Here is a 23,387-nt window from a genome sequence, read left to right as displayed (position 1 = left end):
AGGACACCTTAAAATACAGTTTAAGCAAATTTTCACATACCGGCATCATATTGGCCATTGGTCACTCTTTTTTGACAATCTTAAGTTGCTTAGAAAAGTAATAGCATGCAATAGCTTCAGCAAGATTCGTGTTTTGGGTGTCATTCATGTTCACAAATGGTGTCAGACACAAATACCCAGCCTCTTAGACTGTGTTTGTACTATTTGTTGTGCATTGTAACTACATACTTACTTTATGAATGATATTCTTCTCATATTGTTCTTTTAGCATGTTAGCTGAAACAATAGAACATGGTGTTATGCAACAGGCCAGTTTGTCCTCCAACACCTTTCGGAGAGTGTTACGTGGTGAGGAAGTAAAAAGCCCTATGGGACTATGTGATTTTAGCATTACAAAAGGGATCGGTCCGGGTCTGTGCGCTCTGATCTTTTGTTCTGCTCAGTTCCTCTCATGCGTTCTCATTTGAGATACAGTCTGTGATGTCGTGCACATGAAAGGGCCTCCACAGAACAGAAAGAAGATCAGTGAACTGTAGGATGCATGAGGTTATATAAAGACTTGTTTGCGTTGCTAACCAATGCCCACAATCTCTGTAACTGTGATGTTACTGATAAAGTGTGTGTCCAATGCAATCAGGTTCAGCTAGGTGTGGAAATAGGTATTTTAGGGTATTGTATCATGGTTATCAACAATCTCCTCTTTTTTTCCTTCTCCTGCCTTTAGATTTTTAAATCGTCACCGTTGTCTTGGTAACCAGCCTCTCCGTCTCTGGAATAATGAGCTCCTCACCTCACATGTCCCGCTCCTCTATTGACATCCTGGAAGAGCTGCAGCTCATCACTGCCGAGAACCTGGAGAAGCTGGACTTTAATAAATACTATGAGGTCATCAGGGAGCTTGGGAAAGGCACCTACGGCAAGGTGGACCTGGTCATTCACAAGATCAGAGGTAGGTTGAAGGGGATGGACAGCATGGATGCTATAGACGGGGCTTGATAATTTTGTGAGGGTATAGAAGTACAGTATGTTCATCAATGGCTTTTCAACAACATGCCAATTGTTGAGATGAAACATCTTTCAAAAAACACATTTAAAAAAACTTCTTATCTACACTGTAAAACCTTGCTGTAAAAAAACAGCCAAATTCTGACAGTATCATACCATTTCCCATTAAAACAGTAATATACCGTAGAAAACAATGCATTATGGGTAATATTTGGCGTTTTCGAGAAAGTATCCTACAGGGATATACTGTGAAATAACAGCGCTCAAAGTCGACTTTTAGAGGCTGTGTTCAAAATCACACCCTATACCCTCATTCACTATTCCCTTACATTAGTTCACTAATATAGTCCACTTGACAGAGTGAATAAACCTATTTGAGTTAATTCAGACACTGATGAACACCTGACAAGCAGAATCACTGAAGAACAGAGAAACAAGACCAGAAAAAAAAGAGTAGAGACGAGCAGAAACACAAGAACTGACTTCCAGCCACAGCCTTAAGGCCCTTTCAGTGTGAAACCAGTTTATTTCATACATGTAAAGAAGTTCTTGTTGAGAATTAACAGAGGTTTAGATGTTGTTTTATTGAAAATAATAAAGTTTGTAGTCACCATTATGGTGATCAGTTTTTTTACCATTCATTTACAGGACTGTTTTTTTTTTACAGGTTAGAACCTCCATGCAATTTTAAAGACTATAAGTAACGAAAGTATATGAAAGTTCATAATGACCAGGGTCTGCCAAGCACCATAAAAGCAGTACATACAACTCGTATGCTACTGGGTCTTCTGCAGACTTTGCTCTCCATCTGATAGTAATTGATGTCTTAAGATATGAAAAGGATTTCATTTGTGGATTTTCTTTCCTATGTGAATTTTTCCTATTCAAACTGACAGAGAATGTTTGTACACAAAATTGAAATCCACCTACACTTACAAACACACAAGCACACATCTCTCTCCGTCCTATGAAATCGTGCATTATTTATCAGTCATCTGTTATATTTTCAAGATCCTCTAGACCACGTATGCTTTCACGCGAGAGCTTTTGGAATGGACACAAGTCCATCTGACATGGAAGTTTAGTTTGTTTGACTTCTGAATAGAGTGTACAGTTCATAGATTCACCAGACAAATACAAGTGCCGTTCTCCATGTAGCAACTAAAAAAATACTAAAGTAAACTAAAAGCCTTTCGATTACAGTATGTCCATGCTGTTCTTTGTGAAAAGGAGATGGTGAAGCTAGTCAACCAACATGTTTTTTGTCTGGAGGTGCTTCATGGCCAAGGAAGTCTTGCTGGTTAAGGCCTTGTTGGAACACCAGCAACCAAATCTGGCAACCAACTACCAAAACATACGGTATGATAGTGACCATCATGAAGGCATAGCTTAAAAAAACAAGCACCTCCTCCCAGCTACAGTTTCAGGTTCTTTCAGGATATCCACATGTTCTGATCAAGACGTCATGTTTACCTTTCTTTTTTAGAAGCGTATTGATGGTCTCCAGCCTATAAAGTGCCCCCGTTTGGCTTGCGCATTCTCCAGATTTCAAAGAGATGCAAAACACACCATCTGTCAGCATCCAAAATCCCCATCAGTCTCACCTTATTTATTATTTACATGCAGTATGGGCCATACTTAGAGGACTGATGCTGGGGGCAGTTCCAGGAATCCACTATCCCGCTGGCCTCAGCAGAACTCGTCTCGTGAGCTGTCATAAAATTTACATCTCAGGATAGTTGCTCTAATACCTGACAGATATTGCATCTATATCATGGGACATCCTTCAGAGAAAGTGTGTGTTTACCAACTGGAATATCACTAGGGGAGTGAACCGAATTTGTATTTGCTATTTTTGTAGTTTGCTTTAAGGCCTCCGCTCTTCTTGACAGTTTCATGTTATTTGTGGGAATTCTCAGACTGTAATTAAATGTTTTGTATTCCAGAATTGCTTCACGCATATATACAGTATATATGTATAGTTTGTCTCTTCTATTAAAATGGATTCAAATATTGATGAAAGTATCTACTGCCCAGGGTTGTGTATTGTACTGTACCTCTTTAAGTTCTTTCTTTAATACTGCGTTCCATCCAATACTCCTACAGGTTGTACATAACATCCCTGACTTCTGACCACTAAAATGTTCAATTGCCCGAAGGTTGTAGAGTGCTATCGTTTCAGTTTGTGAACAACGGATGGACGTCTCCAAGCAACTAAATTGCAGAGGATAAACGAGTGCAATGCTAACATTTGTTCTGCAAGTGTACGATTATCAGCAGAGAGGATCATGTGTTTCATACTGTGTTTTACACACCTACGGCTTAATTATCTTGTAATGTAGGAACTCACTGATGCATTTCAATGGCTTAAAAGTGAATGTTTATCATTAACTGATGTCATAGACCATAGAATTATGGATTTCGGCACAATTTCCCAAGTTGAAAGTCTGACTTCAAGTGGTGATCAATTACACTTTTCCAAGTAGGAAGTTCAGACATTCAGAATGTAATGCAGCAGAATATCACCTGCAACCAACTAGCATGGATAACATCATGGATTAGGGCTCTGATTATTTAAAAAGTCTTTTTGCTATTTAAAAAAAGGACAAGCCGTTAGGTGTGTATATAGGAAATATGTCAACAAAGAGATGTCTTTACAAATCTTTATTTGCACAGAGGACTACACTGTAGTATCTTAGAAAGATGTACTGCGTTTGTGTTTTCTGTGATCAACTACAAATTGTAATGCGACAATTCCCAATTAGGTTCCACCTAATGCAGTCCCAGATTAGGAGCTTTCGCAGTTAATGGAACTAGCCACCAGGGAGGTTCCCCCGAGAACTAAATTTCCCCTAGGGCCATTTTCCTGGTTGCATTCGCACCGCCAGTAAGAACTCAGAAGTAACGTAAGCCAGCCGACAGTGACGTCATTTAAGTGCCGCATTCAACAACGTCAACAACTGGAGAATGGAGGACGGCGTGATTGGAGCTGTGTTTGTTGTGTGTCGTGGGATTCGTGATGGAATGTAGACGTATAAGTTATGCGATGGAGAGGGCTAAAAGACGAAATCTCCTACGACAACTTGCAGTGCTAAACAACACAACACCGCAGACAAAGGTGACAGGTAAATGCCGTTAACATTAGCCTTCTGTATGTTATGTCTTGTAACAATATAAAACACTTTACACTTTAAATTGTGCATGCTTTTTAAAAATGGTGGGTGCTGTTTCGTATAGCATGTGTTCCAATCAGCGTACACTTACTTCATTGGTAGTTTCTATTGTGTTGGTTTAGACCCTACTCTGAAGTAGGAGCTAATTTGGTTCCTCCAAAAGGCGTTGCTAGAACTAAATTCGTTCCCAGTCCCTGCGCTGCAAACAAGCCAAAAAGAAAGTTCAAGGAACTATGAACAGGTTCCTCGGGTGCAAAAGCCCCTATTGTCTATCATCTGCATGAGCAGGTGCAACTGTCGGCTGTGCTTATAATGAAGGTCCTTTGTTAAGGCCTTTATCTTGTACACACAGGCAGCTTCTGCTATCTGTTGTGTTATGTAATAGCAAAGTTGGGGGCGGGGGTTCCTCTTGGCATTTGACCTTCCTTTTATTTGTTTAGCAGCTGCTAACCATCTGCAGTGTTGTGCAAAGCAAAATCTGTCTTTTTTGTTCAAGACATTGACGAGACTATGTGACTGAAAATGACAGTTTGTTCCATTTGGTGAGTAAATATGCCTCAAAAATTGAACAGCAGAAAACGATACTCATTCAAAATATGGCACAAGTGTCTGTGAACACTGGGGAAATTTGTGGAAATGTGTAGATTTTGTAATGTGCATGTGGATATCTAAGGGCGTTTTCAGACCTGTAGATCGCTTGCTTTAGTCCTAAATGGGGATTAAAATTGTTGTCGCTTATGCAAGGCAGCATTTCTAAATGGACCACCAAAATTCAAGTCACGTGTGAGTAAACCGTCCTCTCATTGGTTAAAGCGCACCGGTTTATATTCCCGCCTCCGGGATTCTGCTCATAGCAGTCATACGTCAGGATTAAATCAGATTAAACCCCTAAGATCTACTAAGAGTAGAGACGCTCGCTAAACACCTTGCAAACTTGGATATTTTCATGTGTCTTATATGTTGTTCTGAAATATGTTTGTCTGATCAAATTTCAATTAGGCATTTCACTTCGTCTTTGTTCTAGATTAACCCATGATTCATTTTGAGAGGCATTTGCAAAACAAACACTTCTGCCTTTCATGTAATGTACGTAACTGGTTGGGGGGGGGGGGGATTTGGACAATTGTGAGGGTCTTGGCTAGACAGGGGGCCAGTACGGCGCTCGAACCCCCAACCCCCCCCCCCCCCCCCCCCCCCATTGTAACACAACCTAGTTCGTTGGTCCATTGGATTGGATTGCTTTCTCGCCACAAGTGAACCGCTCTAGAGTTCGTTTTCAAGCGGCCCAGACCGCCTATTTCAGGCAATCTCAGACCGACTATTGGGTGCGGATCCAAGGGTAATTGTTGCGTTCATACCTAAACGAACCGAACTAAGGGAGAAAACACAGCAGGTTCCAAAACAAATCCTCCAAACGTGTGAGGTGTGAAAGTTCTTCCTCAGATGGTACATTTTAAACATGATTTTGTTTATCGGTGGGATGATAGAAACATTGTCCAATCTGATTCGAGCCTGCCGTGGATTGGTGATAGTCCACCCTCTTCATTCTACTAGTGAAAGTCATTTGATGCATTGATGCAATGAAAAAGTTTTTACTGCAAGGAAAATCTACTGGTTCCCCTACATAATACAGTGTGTTTACTGCAGTTGAACAATGCAATTAATCAAACGTGTGTAGCTAGAACTGTTTGCATTCTTACTTCCATGGCTTCAATGAGCAAAAAAAGTTAGAGGAGAATTAACCAACAGAAAATAGATTAATGTTAGGGGTTCTTGCTTCAGGTATTCTTTTCAAATCCTTTCAAACTTTCTTTAGAATTTATAGTCAAAGGAAGCTGTTACCCTGGAAAGTTATTTCCCATATTAATACATGACTTGACATTGTCCCTGCGTGACATTTAAAAAGAGCACATTCATCTTGCAAGTAGGCCATTAGCTTTGTGTCAGCGGCGGAATAATCAGCAATGCTTTAAAAGCTAAGCAATGTTAACCTCTAACTCTATTCCTTCCCTCCAGGCACGAAAATGGCCCTGAAATTCTTGCGAAAGAAAACCACGAAGCTGAAGAGTTTCCTTCGCGAGTACAGCATCTCTCTTTACCTGTCACCCTGTCCTTTCATCATCAACATGTTTGGCATTGCCTTCGAGACTGATGAATACTACATCTTCGCTCAAGAGTATGCGCTGGCAGGCGATCTCTTTGACATCATTCCTCCGCAGGTGAGACAACGAGAACTTCTTTACCTTGCTTGAATCTCTCCTAATAGACATATTCATACTTAAAAAGTCCTAAATGAAAGCATTAAAATAATTTGATTCTGTGAACATTTTTCATTTCTTATTGAACAGTATGTTAAATTGAAAACTATGTTGTTCCAATAAACTTTTACCATTATCATACATTGTTGTACCATTATCATAAACATTTGAAGTAAATTTGAGTCATATAAAGCAATGTAAATCTCATTATTACGATGTTATTGGTTGTTTTGGGTGATTGACAGGGTGCCTGGGTAACTGCTACAGTTTTTAGACTGGTTGTTAGTGCATTGCTTTGGTGTTCTGGGTGGTTGCTTACTTGCATTAAGCCAAAAGAGCTCATGTGATATTCTTGTCTGTAGATATGACTCGGGTTCCTCCTTTAATGCAAATCTATGGGATTTTTCCCTTTCCCTAATGATCCTCTCCCAGGTGTGACGCATGATTTGAGTCTCATTCATGTCTGTAGCACAAATGCCGCAGGGTGATTTACATGGATAATTCGGGTTAGGGTTTTGTTCGATTTGTATGATTAGTATTTTGAGTCTCGGTATCTACCCCTTTTTACTTTGTTCAGCAATTTTGACGCTAAATTAAGCGACTTTTAAGACACATTTAGCAATTTGGCGCTTTTTTTAAAGCGCCAAGTGGCAAACCTCTATCTAGTTTCCCAGACTTGTACTTTCCGATGAGCATGGGGTCATGCTTTCCCACTGCATGCACAACTATCTCTTCACCTGCTCCATTCAGAGAATAGCTAAGATGAGCAGCACGTTCAGTTGAGGCTGTGCGCAGTCAAAGAAAAAAATAAGAAAGAAAACCGATCATTTTAATATAAATATAAATCATGTAAATAGAGCAGCAGCTTGGAAGTGACACATAATCTTAATAGGCTTTGTTTCAGTCACTATTTCATATTCTCGTTCCATCGCCTGACATTATAAACAGAGAAATATGTAAATGAGAACAGATTTATAGGGGATTAGGCTGTATTAAAATAAAGTATGTGAACACAGAGAGTAGGAGAGAAACAAAGAAATGTAAAGGACCAACACTAGACAGATACGATGTAATGATGTCACTAATATGTAAATTAGCATTTACTCAAGTCACCATTATTTATATAGCGCTTTTTACAATACAGATTGTTTCAATGCAGCTTCATAGTGATAACAGGAAAATAATGCAACAAAGTTTGTTTCTAGAAGAAAATACCATCACAGTCCAGTTTAAGTAAGTTAGTGATGGTTCATTTTTGTTGTAAAAAAGTTATTAATTTAGTTCATTTATATCATTTATATATATATGTAGCCGCTCTCTAGCAGGATTTAGCAACTTTCAGAGCAGTCTTCAGCTACTTCTCATTGAACATAGTTGGCAACAGTGCCTTTGTTGGCAGCTAAATGAGGACTTTGTGTTCCCTGCAAACTTGTTGCTGCATTACAAAAAGTCTTCAGATTTGTCAGTCTGTGAGAATCATGATAATATCCATTATGTAACCACATGGCGTCTAATTCTGTACTTGCTCCTTGTGCGTAGGTGGGACTGCCGGAGAACGTTGCCAAGCGGTGTGTGCACCAGGTGGCGATTGCTCTGGATTACCTGCACTGCAAGAAGCTGGTGCACCGTGACATAAAGCCAGAGAACGTCCTCATCTTTGACAAGGATTGCCGGAAGGTGAAACTCTCAGACTTTGGCATGACGAGGCGCGCCGGCTCTCCGGTGAAGCGGGTTAGCGGGACCATCCCGTACACGGCGCCAGAACTGTGCGACCCCGGTCGACAGGAGGGCCTGTGCGTGGACTACAGCACCGACGTGTGGGCCTTTGGCGTGCTTCTGTTCTGCATGCTCACCGGGAACTTCCCATGGGAGAAAGCGCTGCCGTCCGACGCCTTCTACGAGGAGTTTGTGCGCTGGCAGCAGCGGCGGAGGCGGACCAGCGCAGTGCCTTCGCAGTGGCGGCGTTTCACTGACGATGCGCTCCGCATGTTTCGGTCTCTGCTGTCCATCGAGCAGGACCACCGATGCTCCGTCAAAGAGGTCTTTAGCTACTTCAACCACTGCTGGATGCTGGACACGGAGAACGGGAACACGACACACGCCTCGGGCGGGAACTGCAACGGCGGAGCGGCGATGAACGGCCGTCAGGCTGAGCTTAGCTCCTCTTCCTCTGAAGAAGATGAGTTGGTGGACCGATTGAAGCAACAGAGCTTGTCGCCTGTGTGTGGAGTAGCTAAAGGGATCGTGATGGAGCCGGTGATGGCGCACTTCTCCTCTACATCCACCAACAGCTCGGCTTCCTCCAATGCCGGCTATGAGCGTGTCTCCCGTGACAGCAATGGCAACAGTGGTCGAATCCTGGTCACGACGCCAATCGAAATATGCGTGTAGAGAGGTCACTTGAGTTAACCTACCTTGCACATATACTTGGGATCACTAGATGACAATAAGGACTCAAGTCCTTGCGAAGCATCATTAGGAAAAGTGCGTACAAGTGCTCCAAGAGCATCCCAAGGAGAGTTGACAGCGTGAAACTGTTCCCGATGAAGAGTATCTCTGAGGGAACGTGTAAGACAATCGACTAAGCCTGCTGATTGTGCATCAACCATGTTTTCCACGTATAATTTGAGCAAAACGACTTGGAAGAATTGGGGAAAAAACTCTTCAATGAAAATATGGAGCAATATGTTGACTTTTTTGCCGTAAAAATGATTGAAATCAGATTTTAAAAACTTTGGAAAAAACAGCTAAACCATTTCAAGTGGAGACTTAACGTGGTTTCAGAAGCACAGTAGGAGCTGTGTTGGTATTGTTTCGTGCTTGTGGTCGGTCAGTGGATATGACTTATTGATTACTTTATACGTGTGTTGTATTATTCATTTAGGTCTTGACCTTTTTGTTATTTATTTAATACTGTAGCATTACAGTGTTTAATTATAATATTTTGGAGAAACCGCACTGTCAAATCTCAGTTTGCTCACTATTAATCTGAAACTAGCAAAAAAAAGTCACTTGATTGCAGAAGACTCAAACCTGAAGGTTTGGATGGTAGATGCAAAAACTCTCTTCAGAGTAACGTATAGATGCAATCCATGTAATTCCTCTCTATCTAGGCATGCAGTACTTGGCCCTGCGTCACCTAATATGAAATAGTTGTACAAATCTTGCATTCAGAAACAGGGCTGTGGGTGTCCCGCTAAAGAGCAATTTAGACATGATGGCTTCCAGAAGCACAAAACCCTTCAAAAACCCTTCAGCCTTTGTGTGTTGACATACAGTTCATACCGTAAGAACAGTACAATACCACATTACATACATTTCCTTTTTTGCGTTCTCTCTGAGCATCATGGATGGAGGCCCTGATAGCACACGTATTTCACTTGAGACGTCGTTTTGATTTCCTCTAGAAGATGTCAGTTTTGGACCCCTTGCAATGTCTTGGACAAGTTCCTATCGGACATCAGATCGAATTACATTTTTTATATATGAATTTGCTTTTTTCAAGATCTTTATCAGATGTTTGCAATGCGTAAAAAGAATGCTATGCTTTCCAGATGATGTTCTCTTTCATAGATGTCTTGTTGACATACGTGTGCTTTGCTTTTATCCAAGTTAAGGATTTCTCAGGTATACCATTCACTGTGTAATATTCAGAAGTCAACATGAAATCAAAATTTACTATCTTAATATACATTTCTGGTCTTACTGTGCACGACTGGTCTTACCGACTCTGCACATTATTCAAATAAATAAATGAAAGATTTCAGCCTCTAAAAAGGTTTTATTTTTTGATCACATCACAAATCCCTCTTACTTTCAAACCCTCCCCTCAAAACACCTGACTTCATTCTGGTACAGTATGTAAGAGACACTTTTCACAAAGTAATTCAGTTGACGGCCTATATTTTTTTCTCATTAAACATCCTGTTTTACATTAAAATGTGGTTATTAGTAAAAAATATTGTTAAAATGTGTTTTAAACCCCACTTTAACATCCAGTTTGTTAATGTATGTGCAGGAAGGGTGTGTTAAATGAAGGTGTCATATTTATGTTTCATAGATAATGGGTTAGTGATGTCTAAAAAAATCTGCTGCTTTGTGTCAGGGAATGAAGGTCCAAATGAATTTCTATATAAGATCCTTTTATTTGAGCCATTAAAAATGTTACTAGCTGCTAAACCTGGTATACTTTGCATTTAGACTAAAATGCCAATAAAGTGTCATGTACTACCTTTTTCCACACAAGTCTTGCGCAAATTAATTTTTTTTTTTTTAGATTTGTTCGATTTTGTATTCTTGTTTGAAGAAAGGTAGCAAAAGGTGATGTGCTGGAACTGTTTTAATCTTGTGTTGTTAAAATTAAAATAATAAAAGTATTGATGACAATGTTTGAAAGGGCATTTTGCATGGATATAACAGAAAACAGAAACGTTGGTATCTGTGCTACTTTTTAGAATTGTGACAAATATTGTGTAGTAATTAGCACAAGTTTGCATAACTTTATAAAAGTTTCAGTGGAGTCGAAAATGACAAATGTGCAAATAATAAAATAAATGTTTTTGTATACTTCATGTGCAACAACAGCAGGCCAACAGTGATGGGACTGGACATTGATTTGCTCTCATAGACAATAAACCATGAAGAAACTGAAAGACATTTTAACCCTTCGAAATGGATGAAGAATACAAGACCATTATGAAAATCTTTCGTTGAAAGGACAAAAGCAAACCCAGAAATATTTGCATGAATCAACATTGCTCTGGAGAAACATTGTAGAAATAAACACTAAAATACTGAATGCTGTGGCTTTTGTGTTTTTTCTGATGCATTATAGAGGCTGGTTTTCATATATGGATCATTCTGTGCTCGGTTTAAATAAGCATAAGTAATCCCTCACATTGCAGTGACATTTAAAAAAGTAAATCAACCATTAGGCTACTGAAATATGTCTATTGAAAAAACGATTCTATTTTAGTTCATTATAAATCATATTCAGTCAAGCATGATTTGAACTCATGACAAATGCAATTGTTGATATCTGTAGACCAATGTGTTGTACCCCGACCCGAAAAAGAAAAAAAACATTACAAACGAAGTAGAATATCCAGGATTGGGGCAAACTAAACTGAAACATGTTCCTAGTTTTGTGGATTCAGTTTTTTGTGGTCCGTTCACGTCAAAGTATGGTTGGGTTTCCTGTCATTTTTCTTCCAATCCTTGTCCCGGCTTTGTTGTGTTGTTTTCCTTTAATAAATACACCAAAGATCCTCTCCTCTCCATGCTACAACCTCACCCTGAAACATGGAGCAAAACTAGAAGTCCTAGTTGAGAAAATATCATGATAAATAGGCACAATTGCATGGGAAACAGAGTTAAAAGAGCGTATGACTGATGATAAATGGATGGATGGGGGAAAGGAGGGATGTGGGGAAGTGACAGCAATGGAGAAGAGACAGAGAGAGGAAGAGTAAAATCTATATTCTGATTTGAAGAGCTGTGGTTGAAGCAAGGGTGAAGGTATATTTTACAAAATAAGTTGGACTTAGCCTGGGAAAACCCAGACAACTTCCGGCAAATTTAGATTTGCTCTGAAAGTTAGTCTGGCAAAGAGCTCATTCAAGCCCATTTCCAATCCGTCGAAATCGAGGCACCAATCAGAAACGTTGGGGCGGGCTTTACACGATGACGACAGCGCTGGGATTTTGAAGCAGATTTTGTAGCCTACATTACAAAGATGGATGCCGCCGTCGAACATCACTCGTTCGAATCAGCTATCGCGTCTGTTTTAAGCCATTTGAAGGTTTCCTTTTTGTTAAAAACCGAGCAAAGAACAACACTCGGAGATGTTTCTCCGCCGCTCTGCATACGTCATCTCCTTCATCGCTCTGATGGGGTTTAGGTCTATCCGCGACGTCCGTTGGTGACGCCCCTCTGGAAATGATTTGTCTATGACGCTTTGCCAGACCATAACTCAGTTACAACTGAGAATGGTCTGGTTTTAACCAGGCTAAGTTGGACTCTAAAATTGCTAGAAATTCAAAGCCATATGCCTATCTAAATCTGAAGCTCAAATCACAAAGATTGAGAGATTTAAAGGAGCTGTATGTAAGATTGTGGCCAAAACTGGTACTGCAATCACTTTCAAATTACTGTAGAGCGGTGCATCCCCTCCCCCTCCTCCCTGACTCAAGGTTGCCAGATAGGCTGCAGGATCCAGCAGGAACGTAGGCTGCTACAAGGAGCTTTCAACTAGAGCAGAGCTGGCAACCTGGATGCCGAAACACTACTGACTTCGTGATTGGTAGATAGGTGGAGGGTGGGGCTTCAGGCCAAAACACAAGATGACAACATCAACATCAGTTGAGGGCTGCAACTTCACTTTTTAAATTACAATATCGTGGCCGTACTACTGTTGTCAGTTATTTGTATTTGAAATGAACATGATTTCTTAATGGCTAGAGACACATCAGGGCCATTTTATGATTAATTGAAATACATTTCTTACATACAGCTCCTTTAAAGTGCCATTTCCATGGTAACCCAATGTCTGATTTCAAAATTATTTTCACAAGATGAATTTTGAGTGTTTAACCTAATTTACGATGATTACTAAAATATGTGATAGGGACTAACTGGCTATAACGTATTCAGTCAAGCAATATTTGAACTCATGACCAATGCAATTGAAAGTTGTAAACTTACCGGAACATTTGAAAGACGTGACAAATGACGCAGGATAAATGAAGCAAAATTTAAAGAATTAGAGTTGAGAAAACATCATGATTAATTGGTGCTTCCACAGCAGATGACTGAGGATAAATGTATGGATGCAGAAAGGAGGGAAGTGACCGCAATGGAGAAGAGGAAGAACCAAATTAAAACTATAACACATTTATTTTCCAGCTCTATATTGTGATTGGATGAACTGTGCTGGAAGCAAGGGTGAAGGTCTGGCTGTTATCCAATTCCATTCAGTTTCATTCATTCTCTTTCTGAAATGATGCCATTAAAATGTTGCAGAGCATTCTGATTAAATACATTTGTTTTTAAGCAACAATGTCCACGAGTAAAGATGGCAGCATCCAGGAAGTGTACGTTTGGGGGGTTTTCCCATTGAGATGAATGGGAATGAAAACATACCTGTGGTGACATTTCTGCAAAATGATATTACGTTGTGTCTTGCACATTTCAAAACAGTTTCAAAGTGAAATTTCCAGTGAGTGCCTGTTCAGTTTGATCCGGAACAGATGAACGTGAATCTGGCAGTGTTTTATTACATTGGTTGTTGTACGTATTGCAGCAGTTCTGAATTAAAATGTCCCGTGAGTGGTGATAAAAGGTTAATGCATTTGAAAATATCATACCACCTACATTAAACCCTAATCAATCACCCAATAAAGTTTACAAAAGACATAAAAACAGATTTACTGAAACAATCATGTCATTTTAGCTTGTTTCTAAACGTTTTTGAGCTCGTTTATCATGACTTATGTTTCATGGGACTCAATGGTACTCAATCACAAGTGCAATGCTGTACCAGGTGAGATATCGAGCAAGTTTACTACAGCAAAGGCCTTGTTTACACCTGGTGTTAAGATGCGTTTTAGTCGATCGGATCACGGGTCTGAAATATTTTGAGCTTGTCCACCACTTTCAACCACTTCCAGAAGGAGTCGAAAACACACTCGACTGGATTGCTTTCGTAGTGTAAACGCTCATGTGATCGAATGTGTTCAAACAGCCACAAAACACCGTCTACCCTCCGTCTACTGGACTAATGCTAAACATTATGTGAAGAGCTCTAGACAAACGGGGTTTAAACTTTGTCGGCTGGAGACCCGAGTTTGGTTTGAAGATGAAAAACGTGCCAAACACAATGTCTTTCCGTTGTCTCCGGTCGTGTTCATATGTAAATTGCGTGAGCTTATTTCGTCCATTACATGAAAAGATCTGAAAAACACGCCCGTAAACCCTCCTCTTGAAGAAATCAGGACAGAAGTGGTTGAAAGTGAACTAAAGAGACGAATTAAAACACCAGGTTTGTACTGGAATGTGTCTCCCTCGTCTACTTACATTTACATTTACATTTAGTCATTTAGCAGATGCTTTTATCCAAAGCAACTTACATCTGAGGACTAAAGCAAGCGAGTCATCGTGAAGAGGGAAGAACGACGCAAGAAGTGCTCAAAATACAAAGTTCAGGCATTGCTCAGAGTAGCAAAAGCCAGACAAGGGAAGATTTAAAAGGGACGGGATTTAAAAGAGAAGATTTGTAGTAGGGAGTGAAAGTAGGACGGAGCTGAGTCTGTGGTAGATCTGTAAACAAGCGTCAAAGCTTTGAATTTGATGCGAGCAGCGAGTGGTAGAGTGACGTGGGCCCTTTTGGGCTCGTTGAAGACCAGGCGAGCTGCAGCATTCTGGATCATTTGTTTAGTAACACATGATGGAAGTCCAGCCAGAAGAGCATTGCAATAATCAAGCCTAGAAATAACCAGGGCCTGGACGAGAAGTTGTGTATTGCATGCTCAGTTAGGAAAGGCCTGATCTTCCTGATGTTATACATTACAAACCTGCATGATCGAGCTTTGTGATGTGGTCTGTGAAGGTCAGCTGATCATCAAAGATTACTCCAAGATTTCTGACTGACCTTGATGGGGTGATTGAGGATGACTCTAGCTGGATAGTGAAGTCGTGCTGTAGAGACGGATTTGCAGGGAGGACGAGAAGCTCAGTCTTTGCCAGGTTGAGCTGCAGGTGATGTTCCTTCATCCATGCCGAGATGTCCGCCAGACAGTTTGAGATTCATGCAGCTACTGTGGGATCATCTGGTTGAACTGAGAGGTGGAGCTGGGTGTCATCAGCATAGCAATGGTAAGAGAAACCATGTGCCTGTATGATGGATCCCAGTGATGTGGTGTAGATGGAGAAGAGGAGCGGTCCAAGAACTGAACCCTGAGGAACTCCTGTGGTCAGTTGATGTGCTTTGGATACCTTGCCTCTCCATGTAACCCTGAAAGACCTACCTGTGAGATAGGACTCAAACCAGTGGAGGGAAGTTCCAGTGATGCCCAGTGATGAGAGGGCGGACAAGAGGATCTGATGATTCAGTGTCGAAGGCAGCAGAAAGATCCAGCAGAATGAGAACTGAAGATGCGATCCACCAAAAGGCATCTTAACACCAGCTGTAAACAGGGCCTGAAAAGCCACACATTTATCATAATATAGAACTGTGCAAGGAGCCGAGCAAAAATAAGTCTTTATCAATCAATAATGTGCACCTGTAATCAAAATTTTGTATGAAAATTATTAAAAATGCTTGCTGTTTTACTGTTCATTTCAGCTGGAAGCTGCAGTGATTTGTATGTATTGGTATGTTTTTTTTGCGTTTTGCAAAAATGTAGGTAGAGGTAATTCCATCCATCCATCATCCAAACTGCTTTATCCTTATGAGGATCTTGGGGCGCTGGAGCTTTTCCCAGTGTCGTGGGCCACAGGCGGGGAAACACCCTGAATGGATGGCCATTTCTCACCTACAGACAACTTCCAAGAGTCTCCAATTCGCCTTTGCTGCACGTCTTTGGATTGTGGGAGAAACCGGAGCACTTGGAGGAAACCCACGCATACACAAGGGAGAATATGCAAAATCCTGGCTGACTCGAACCCGGGGAGCTTCTTGTTGAAGGAGAGCTTCAGAGAGCTGGTGAAGATTGGGGCAAGTGCCGGTCCGGTTTTAAGTTTTTTTTTATTTTTTACTTCATTGGAATGGTACAAAACTTGGTACATCAAGTGGAAACGTTTGGTACTGCAGCCAATCAAAATCTTACTGAAAGCTCTTTTTTTTTTTTTTTTGATATCAGGCTCAAATTTGGAATACAACTTGATTTTATTTTTTTACAACTGATTTTCTTGCAGTTTTTGAGTAAAAAATTATTTTGAAAATATATATTTCATATAGAAATTGAAAATAGTATTTTTTTGTGCATTTTTCATAGCAATACACATACAATTCTGTAACTTTTTTTTAAGTTCACTTTTTAAAACTTTTTTCACTTCTGCCAAGTGTCGTCTTTGATCAAACTTGAGTCTGTGCTCTAAAGCATTCAAGATTTACCACAGTTTAAGTTGGAAGTTTAATTTTCAGTTCTATGCTCAAAACGTGAATAAATGGATTATAAATACAGCGTAAATATAATGTGGTATAAAAAAATCTGCTAAAAATACAAAATATTAAATAAAAAACTAAAATATAGTACATTCATTTCATTGACAAAAAAAAAAAAGAGGTCATTTTTGACCGATACGCGAAGAGCACAAGAGGATTACTAACTGACTCATTATGGGATGCTAATGAGAAAGAGCCCTAGAAATCAGTGCGTGTGTCTGCACTTGCAAGCTAAATTTTACATTTACACTTTCCACTAAAAACAAACATAAAAGGGGGTAAAAATGTAATGAGGATATATCTCGTTAGTCAAAGATTTGCTGTAAATGCTCGACTAAAGCACCAGCTCTACTTCTGCCATCTGGACGGCTCAGACTGCAAGACAGAAGCAAGGGAAATAAAACAACAGCATGTTGTACGTTTTGTTCGCATGATAAGTGCTGGGTTAGGAGAAAATATATCAAACTAAACTCCCACCTTATTACCATCCCTCCTCGTTCACACCTCAGAGCCAAACGCGGTTTAGCAAGACGAAAAATTCACAACCCTGTGGCGCTTTTTTGGACATCTAGAGAAGTGACTCAGTGGCTGTTCTTGCACAAGGAGGATTTATATGGATTTCAATAGGAGATCGTGTTGAATGTCAACCGTCTATCAGTGGGAGGGAGTGAAATACAGCCTGGAACAGGCAGTCCGAACTGGAAGAACAGCCTGATCTATATTCGTCCCATTGGATTTTGTAATGCTTAAAGCCCAAAACAGAACTCCAGGATCCCAGTGTCAGCCTCTTTTAAAGCTTTCAAACGATGAAATCCAGTGCAGTTTGCTGGTGGCAAGAGCTATTTGTCAGACAGTGATGTACTATTTGTGTGTGGTTAGCATATGGGTTTTAAAGTGATTCACACTGAACACATGGTGAAACATGCGGATTGCTGTGATCATCTGAGCACATCAAACAACCTTTTCCTGCACATTTTGGATCATTATCAGTACATTTAAAAAAATGCTGGGTTGTTTTAACCCAAATTTGGGTCAAATATGGACAAACTTAGCAGTTGGGTTAAATTTTAACCCAATAGTTGAGTGTCCATATTTGACCCAAATTTGGGTTAAAACAACCCAGCATTTTTTTAGAGTGTAACCTACTATTATTTATATTTTAGTACAAACAAAAACCAAAAGAATATTAAAGGAATATGTGAGTGTGCTCTTTTGACCACCCAGAAAACCCTATAAATGCACAGCAACATGCTAACAAGCATGCTAACAATGCTAACTGATAGGCCCTACTACACAAAGATCTTAGCATGTTACCGGTATGTCTTGTTCTAGCTAATCATGACGAGTTTTTCATAATTGTTATTTGCTAAGCTAGTAGGCTACACTGTTAGCTTGCTAACTGAAGACAAGGAAATGTATTTGTTGACCATTTTCAGCCTCCGTAATATGTGAAATTTAATATGTAATTTAAAATGCAGTAATTGGCATATTTTATTGTGATTAAGAATAAATACATGTAAAGTGAATTTACTAATATTTTTTTAATCAGGCACATTCATTCCACATTGTTCCTAAAAACTTCCCTTGTGAAAAAGAAGTGCACTTCAAATCTTAAAGGTATATATAGGCTATATATACACTTTTAAAAAGTGCACTTTGTAATAATGTCAAATTAAAATGTTTTCTTTCTTTCAAGTACATTTTAAAATGTATATGTTTTAATAATCTTTTGTCGTGCTTTAAAGAAGTGTAGGCTACTGATATTGATGTTACTGATGACTAAAGCACATGCGAAGGACTTGATTATAATGTTACTGTTTTTTGATATTGCATTTAAATATTACATATTTTAATTTATTATGATTATTAAATATAAAGCTGTACTTATGTCTTAAGTTGGTAAAAAACACATTTAATTAAATATGTAGGTTACATTTGAAATAAATTGTAACCATACATTTTTCCTACAACTTAATTGTAAATAACGTGGAATTAAGTCTCGGAAAACATTGCAAATATGTATTATTTTAACTCTCTGGGGTCCTTCATTTCAGAGTCACACTCAGGACCTTCGGGTCCAAATGGGCCGGAAGGGTGGGATTAATATTTATTTTTTAAAAATCATCTTTTTTTTTTTTTACTTGTTTTTTATAATATTTTTTCTTTTCTTTTTTGGTGTTTTGAGATAATTTCAAAAATAAAAATGATTTATAATTAATATTAATGCAATAATTATGACACATTTTTTCCCCATTGAATATAATAGAAATTTAAAAAATATATATATATATATATATATATATATATATTTTTTTTTTTTAAAGCTGTATTTCATTTTAGAGTCAAGCCTAGGCCTCATGAAAGCAATTTTTGAAATGAGATGGATGCCATCTGGTGGACAAACTGAGCATTTTAAAAATTCAAAACCCATATGTAATCTGAATTTATTAGTGTGTATGTGTATAAAAGTGTGTTTGTGTGTGTGTGTGTGTGTGTGTGTGTGTGTGTGGATGTGTCTGTTTTGCACTCTTGATGTTTTATAGATTCACCCCTTCACTGTTGTGTGCTTTTTTTCTGGATCGTGGCTGATTTTGTAGATTGGACGCACAAAAAAACTCTGTATTTTCACATTTTTGCCAATTTCCCATTCATTTCCTATGCAGGTCCATTTGGACCCGAAGGTCCTGAGTGTGACTATTTTTTTTACAACCACTTAGACTATTAAAATCCTGTCCCCAATTTTATGGGTGTTCATATGCCAAGTACCAACAAATTCACCAAATTTCGGACCATTCCGATAAAGCTATGATTTAAAAAATATATATATTTAAATGCTTCGGGTCCATTTGGGCCGAAGGACCCCAGAGGGTTAAGGTACATTATCCACGTACTTGTTTTAAAAGTATCCTAAGGCGTACTTTTTTTTCCACACGGCATACTGATGACAAGATGAAGATGATATAGAGATATATTTCAGGAAAAACTCATTGCTAGAGAATATACTGTTTGCTCCAACATCGCAACTCGATAAAGCTGGGAAACGATCCACGGAGGGAGAGCGAGATGCAAACTGTGGATGATCAGAAAACCTTTGGGCAGAGCTGCAGATTACGATAAAGGCAAAGAACAAATTATACTGCTGGATTTCTGCGAGCTGAGATAATGTTAACGCCCAGAGCCAACGAAAGCAGAGAGAGAGAGAGAGAGAGAGAGGAGAGAGAGAGAGAGAGAGAGAGAGAGAGAGAGAGAGAGAGAGAGAGAGAGAGAGAGAGAGAGAGAGAGAGAGAGAGAGAGAGAGAGAGAGCGCAAAAGAGAGAGAGACATTAGAGAGAAAAAGAGAGAGAGAGAGAGAGAGAGAGAGAGAGAGAGAGAGAGAGAGAGAGAGAGACTGAGCGCAAAAGAGAGAGAGACATTAGAGAGAAAAAGAGAGAGAGAGAGAGAGAGAGAGAGAGAGAGAGAGAGAGAGAGAGAGAGAGAGAGAGAGAGAGCGCAAAAGAGAGAGAGACATTAGAGAGAAAAAGAGAGAGAGAGAGAGAGAGAGAGAGAGAGAGAGAGAGAGAGAGAGAGACATTAGCTGCAGGCATCAGCCATAAAGCACATCTTTACGCAGGCGTGACAGATCCTGCATCTCTCTCTCTCTCTCTCTCTCTCTCTCTCTCTCTCATCTTCTCACGGTTAATCTTTGAGATAAATACAGATTAGTCAACATGCTGGCCAACAGTACCAGTGCTGTGCTTGAAAAGTAAGGCCAACATAACCTTTCCACTCTATTAACCTGACATTTCAGGAGTTATTACTGTTACTGATGTTGGATGCTTTTTTGAGTCAGTCACCAACTTTTGAATGGCCGGCAACGAAGAAAGATGCTTTTGACACAAAACTGTTCCAACAAGCTAACAGAAAGATTGAAATTATCTTTTCAAATGTATGAAAACATCGGCTGTCATCCAAAACCTGCCTTGCCGACTTACTTCAAGCTCACTGAACTTTTATTACTTTGAATTAACTGTTAATAACGGTTAACTATTTTATGTTTTGATACTGAACTATTTACATTTGACACTAAAAGACATTAAACATCTCGCCTTTATAATGTCACTTTACTTTCAGAACTCAGAAGTTCCAACCTCGTATTAAGACTCTTTTTGATAAAATGTCTCGATCAGAACTTCCACAACATTCGGGATGCACCGATATGAACATTTTGTAATGAATATGAACCGATAATTCTTAATATTTGAAAGCCGATAACCGATATATTGGCCGATAAATCTAAATCCAAATTTTTATGTCATTTTTGAGGCCCTGATTACAAAAACAAAAGTCTCACCATTAAAAGAAATGTCCCAAGCACACAATTATAATGTTCTCGTTATAATTTTATGTAGCCTATAATAGTCAAACACCAGATATAATTTTTTATATATTTTTTACTAGTGTGTGCAGGACACTATAGTTCATTTATGTGAGTGAGGAGAGCAAAATTAAAAGTAAACTGTGACATATTATATCCAAAAACTCTTCATACAGTGACTACCAGTAACATTCATACAAATTTGGAACCAAAAATGATTCCGACACTTTGAGCTGATCATGTTTTGCTGAAGTGTTTTTTCTTTAATTGCTAATGCTCTTTTTACACACAGACTGAAGAACATGAAGCATTGCTTGGTAATCGGTTGAGCTAAACTGGTATTATCTAATTGTGTAGTTAAATTTAACAGCTGACAGATACTCAACATAATTCATCTGTGAGAGTCTAACAGAAGGACGGACAAAACCAGTGAAATATCAACTGATTTGATCACTCTGAGTTCTTCTCATATTTACTACCATTTTCTAAACTATAGCGAATAAACTGTGATAATGTGAGAAATGTCGAAGTTGTCTGAATAAATTCAGATAAGATTTTTTATATATTGTGCATCTCTAGTACAAAGTAACATGTTGATTCATAGACTATCACAAAACAAACTTCATTTACAGTGTGAGACATGATAACGTTTCCCAAAAGCAGCGAGAGGCAGAGGTCTGAGCTAGAGGTCTTCACGGGTCCACTTGGATCCGAAAACCCGAGGTCCGACCCGAGACCCGAGCGGGTTCGGGTCCAAAACTCCGACGAGTGTCTCGGACACGGGTCGGGTTCGGTATTAGTGGCCTCGGGTCTCGGGTAATTTAAAATAAATATGCCTTTTCCAAATGGACCCGAGAAGACCCGAATTCTTTTAAACTATGTTGGGCATTTAAGAAAATTGCAGTATTTAAAACAACTTTATGACACCGTTCTCTCACTTTTTCTAAGTGAGAGAGCGAATCCGCGCTTCTACGTTCAAATGGGCTATAAGCATAAGCACGGTTGCCTCTGCATTTATTTACTCAGTTGCTCGCTCCACATAAACCAACCCTCCCTTTGCCAAGAAGAACTAGTGCGCCATCATGTGGATGGATGTTTGACTAAATGCAAGTATTTGAATTGTCGTTTAGCCAGGCCTGTCAATCAATTTTAAAAATACGCGACACTGTCAGAAAAGCATGGAGGCGATAACAGACATTGCGAAAAATGTCAGGGAAAACGAATGGTGGTTCTAATCATCGTATGGACCGGTAAATAACATTATGCCAAATTTTATAGGACGTAATGGGTTACAGTGATGTGTGATTGACATTTTAGCACTTCAGCGCGCTTACACTTGCGCGTCTATGTTAAGTGCATTTTTGAGAAACGCAGGGCTGCAGGCTGTGCACAATGTAAATGCCGTTTACGTTCGGGTCCAGTCGGGTTCTAAAGGAAATGGCGTCAGGTCGGGTCGGACTCGGGTATAGTTTTATCGGGTCTGTCTCGGGTCGGGTTTTTCTTTAAAAAAATATTAATTTATGCACGTCGGGTTCGGGTAAGTAGTGATTCGGGTCGATTCGGGTCGGGTACAGTTTTTAGGACCCGAGAAGACCTCTAGTCTGAGCAACACCAGCACTGTTATTGGATCAGTGTGTGCACACACTGCTAAGAGACCCACACACTATTCCCAGCACAAACAAGCGGAGACACGTCGTCCATCTTTTTTCTAGTCTATGGTCTGGAAATGTTGTGAAAGTGTCTTGAGCTTGTGTTCACCACAGACCTTATTCAGACATTTAACCAAAATCCCTTTCAAAAAACCCATTGGCTTTGGGACGATGGAGCCGGAAGTGCTAAATGCTAACTCGCTTCCGCCGTTTTGGCCAACAAAGTGATGTCATTCCTTGCACCACTCTGGTAGGACACATGATAATGACAACATGGCGGATAAACATCCCATATTCTTACTAGTCTTTACGTCAAAAATAAAAAAGGGGCATCAGTTTACTGTTGGAAATCTGTCTTGTCGCGCCGCATCCAGTCTAGACAGCATCACTGATTACAATGGGTCTCATTTAGGACTAGGGTTGCCACCTTTGATTTGTGAAAAACCGGGACACTTTGAGGGGGAGGGGTCAACCAGGGGCGTTTCCAGCTTTGAAGGACATCAAAAAAGAGAACAATCCCGGGAAAACCGGGACGGGTGGCAACCCTATTTAGGACCCAGGCGGTAATGCCTGATCAAAAGTTGTCATCATGATGTCTCAAATAATTATAACCTATTTAACTATTGTATGATTTCTATTACATTAAGTGCACAAAGAACATGATTGAAATATAAAATGAATGCCTATGTATTGCATAATAAAACAACTGTAAAGCAACCATACAATGTATCTTTTTTATAAGGATAATGATTGTTTTTAACATACTATGTTCTAAAATGCAAAAAA

At 39.5% G+C, this 23,387-nt stretch overlaps 1 protein-coding gene across 1 annotated transcript; it reads left to right on the top strand.

Annotated features, from left to right (window-relative positions):
• The first annotated feature begins 741 nt into the window (after positions 1 to 741).
• Positions 742 to 9,088, top strand: unm_sa1261 (un-named sa1261). Its single transcript, XM_056237231.1, has 3 exons — positions 742 to 949; positions 6,195 to 6,397; positions 7,976 to 9,088. Exons 1-3 carry the CDS (start codon positions 778 to 780, stop codon positions 8,825 to 8,827), a joined length of 1,227 nt encoding a protein of 408 aa, XP_056093206.1. The 5' UTR covers positions 742 to 777; the 3' UTR covers positions 8,828 to 9,088.
• The last annotated feature ends 14,299 nt before the right edge of the window (positions 9,089 to 23,387 follow it).

The sequence above is a fragment of the Rhinichthys klamathensis genome, unplaced genomic scaffold (assembly GCF_029890125.1).
Source record: "Rhinichthys klamathensis goyatoka isolate OS25496 unplaced genomic scaffold, OSU_Roscu_1.1 h1tg000484l_1, whole genome shotgun sequence".
NCBI classification, from domain to species: domain Eukaryota; kingdom Metazoa; phylum Chordata; class Actinopteri; order Cypriniformes; family Leuciscidae; genus Rhinichthys; species Rhinichthys klamathensis.
Note: the sequence above shows the minus strand (reverse complement) of the source record. Positions and strands in the feature narration are given on the sequence as shown.

Coding starts and splice junctions, on each gene's coding strand:
- unm_sa1261 (XM_056237231.1), top strand. CDS start 778: ATGAGCTCCTCACCTCACATGTCCCGCTCCTCTATTGACATCCTGGAA. Junction 950..6,194: donor GGTCATTCACAAGATCAGAG/GTAGGTTGAAGG, acceptor CCTTCCCTCCAG/GCACGAAAATGGCCCTGAAA. Junction 6,398..7,975: donor TTGACATCATTCCTCCGCAG/GTGAGACAACGA, acceptor CCTTGTGCGTAG/GTGGGACTGCCGGAGAACGT.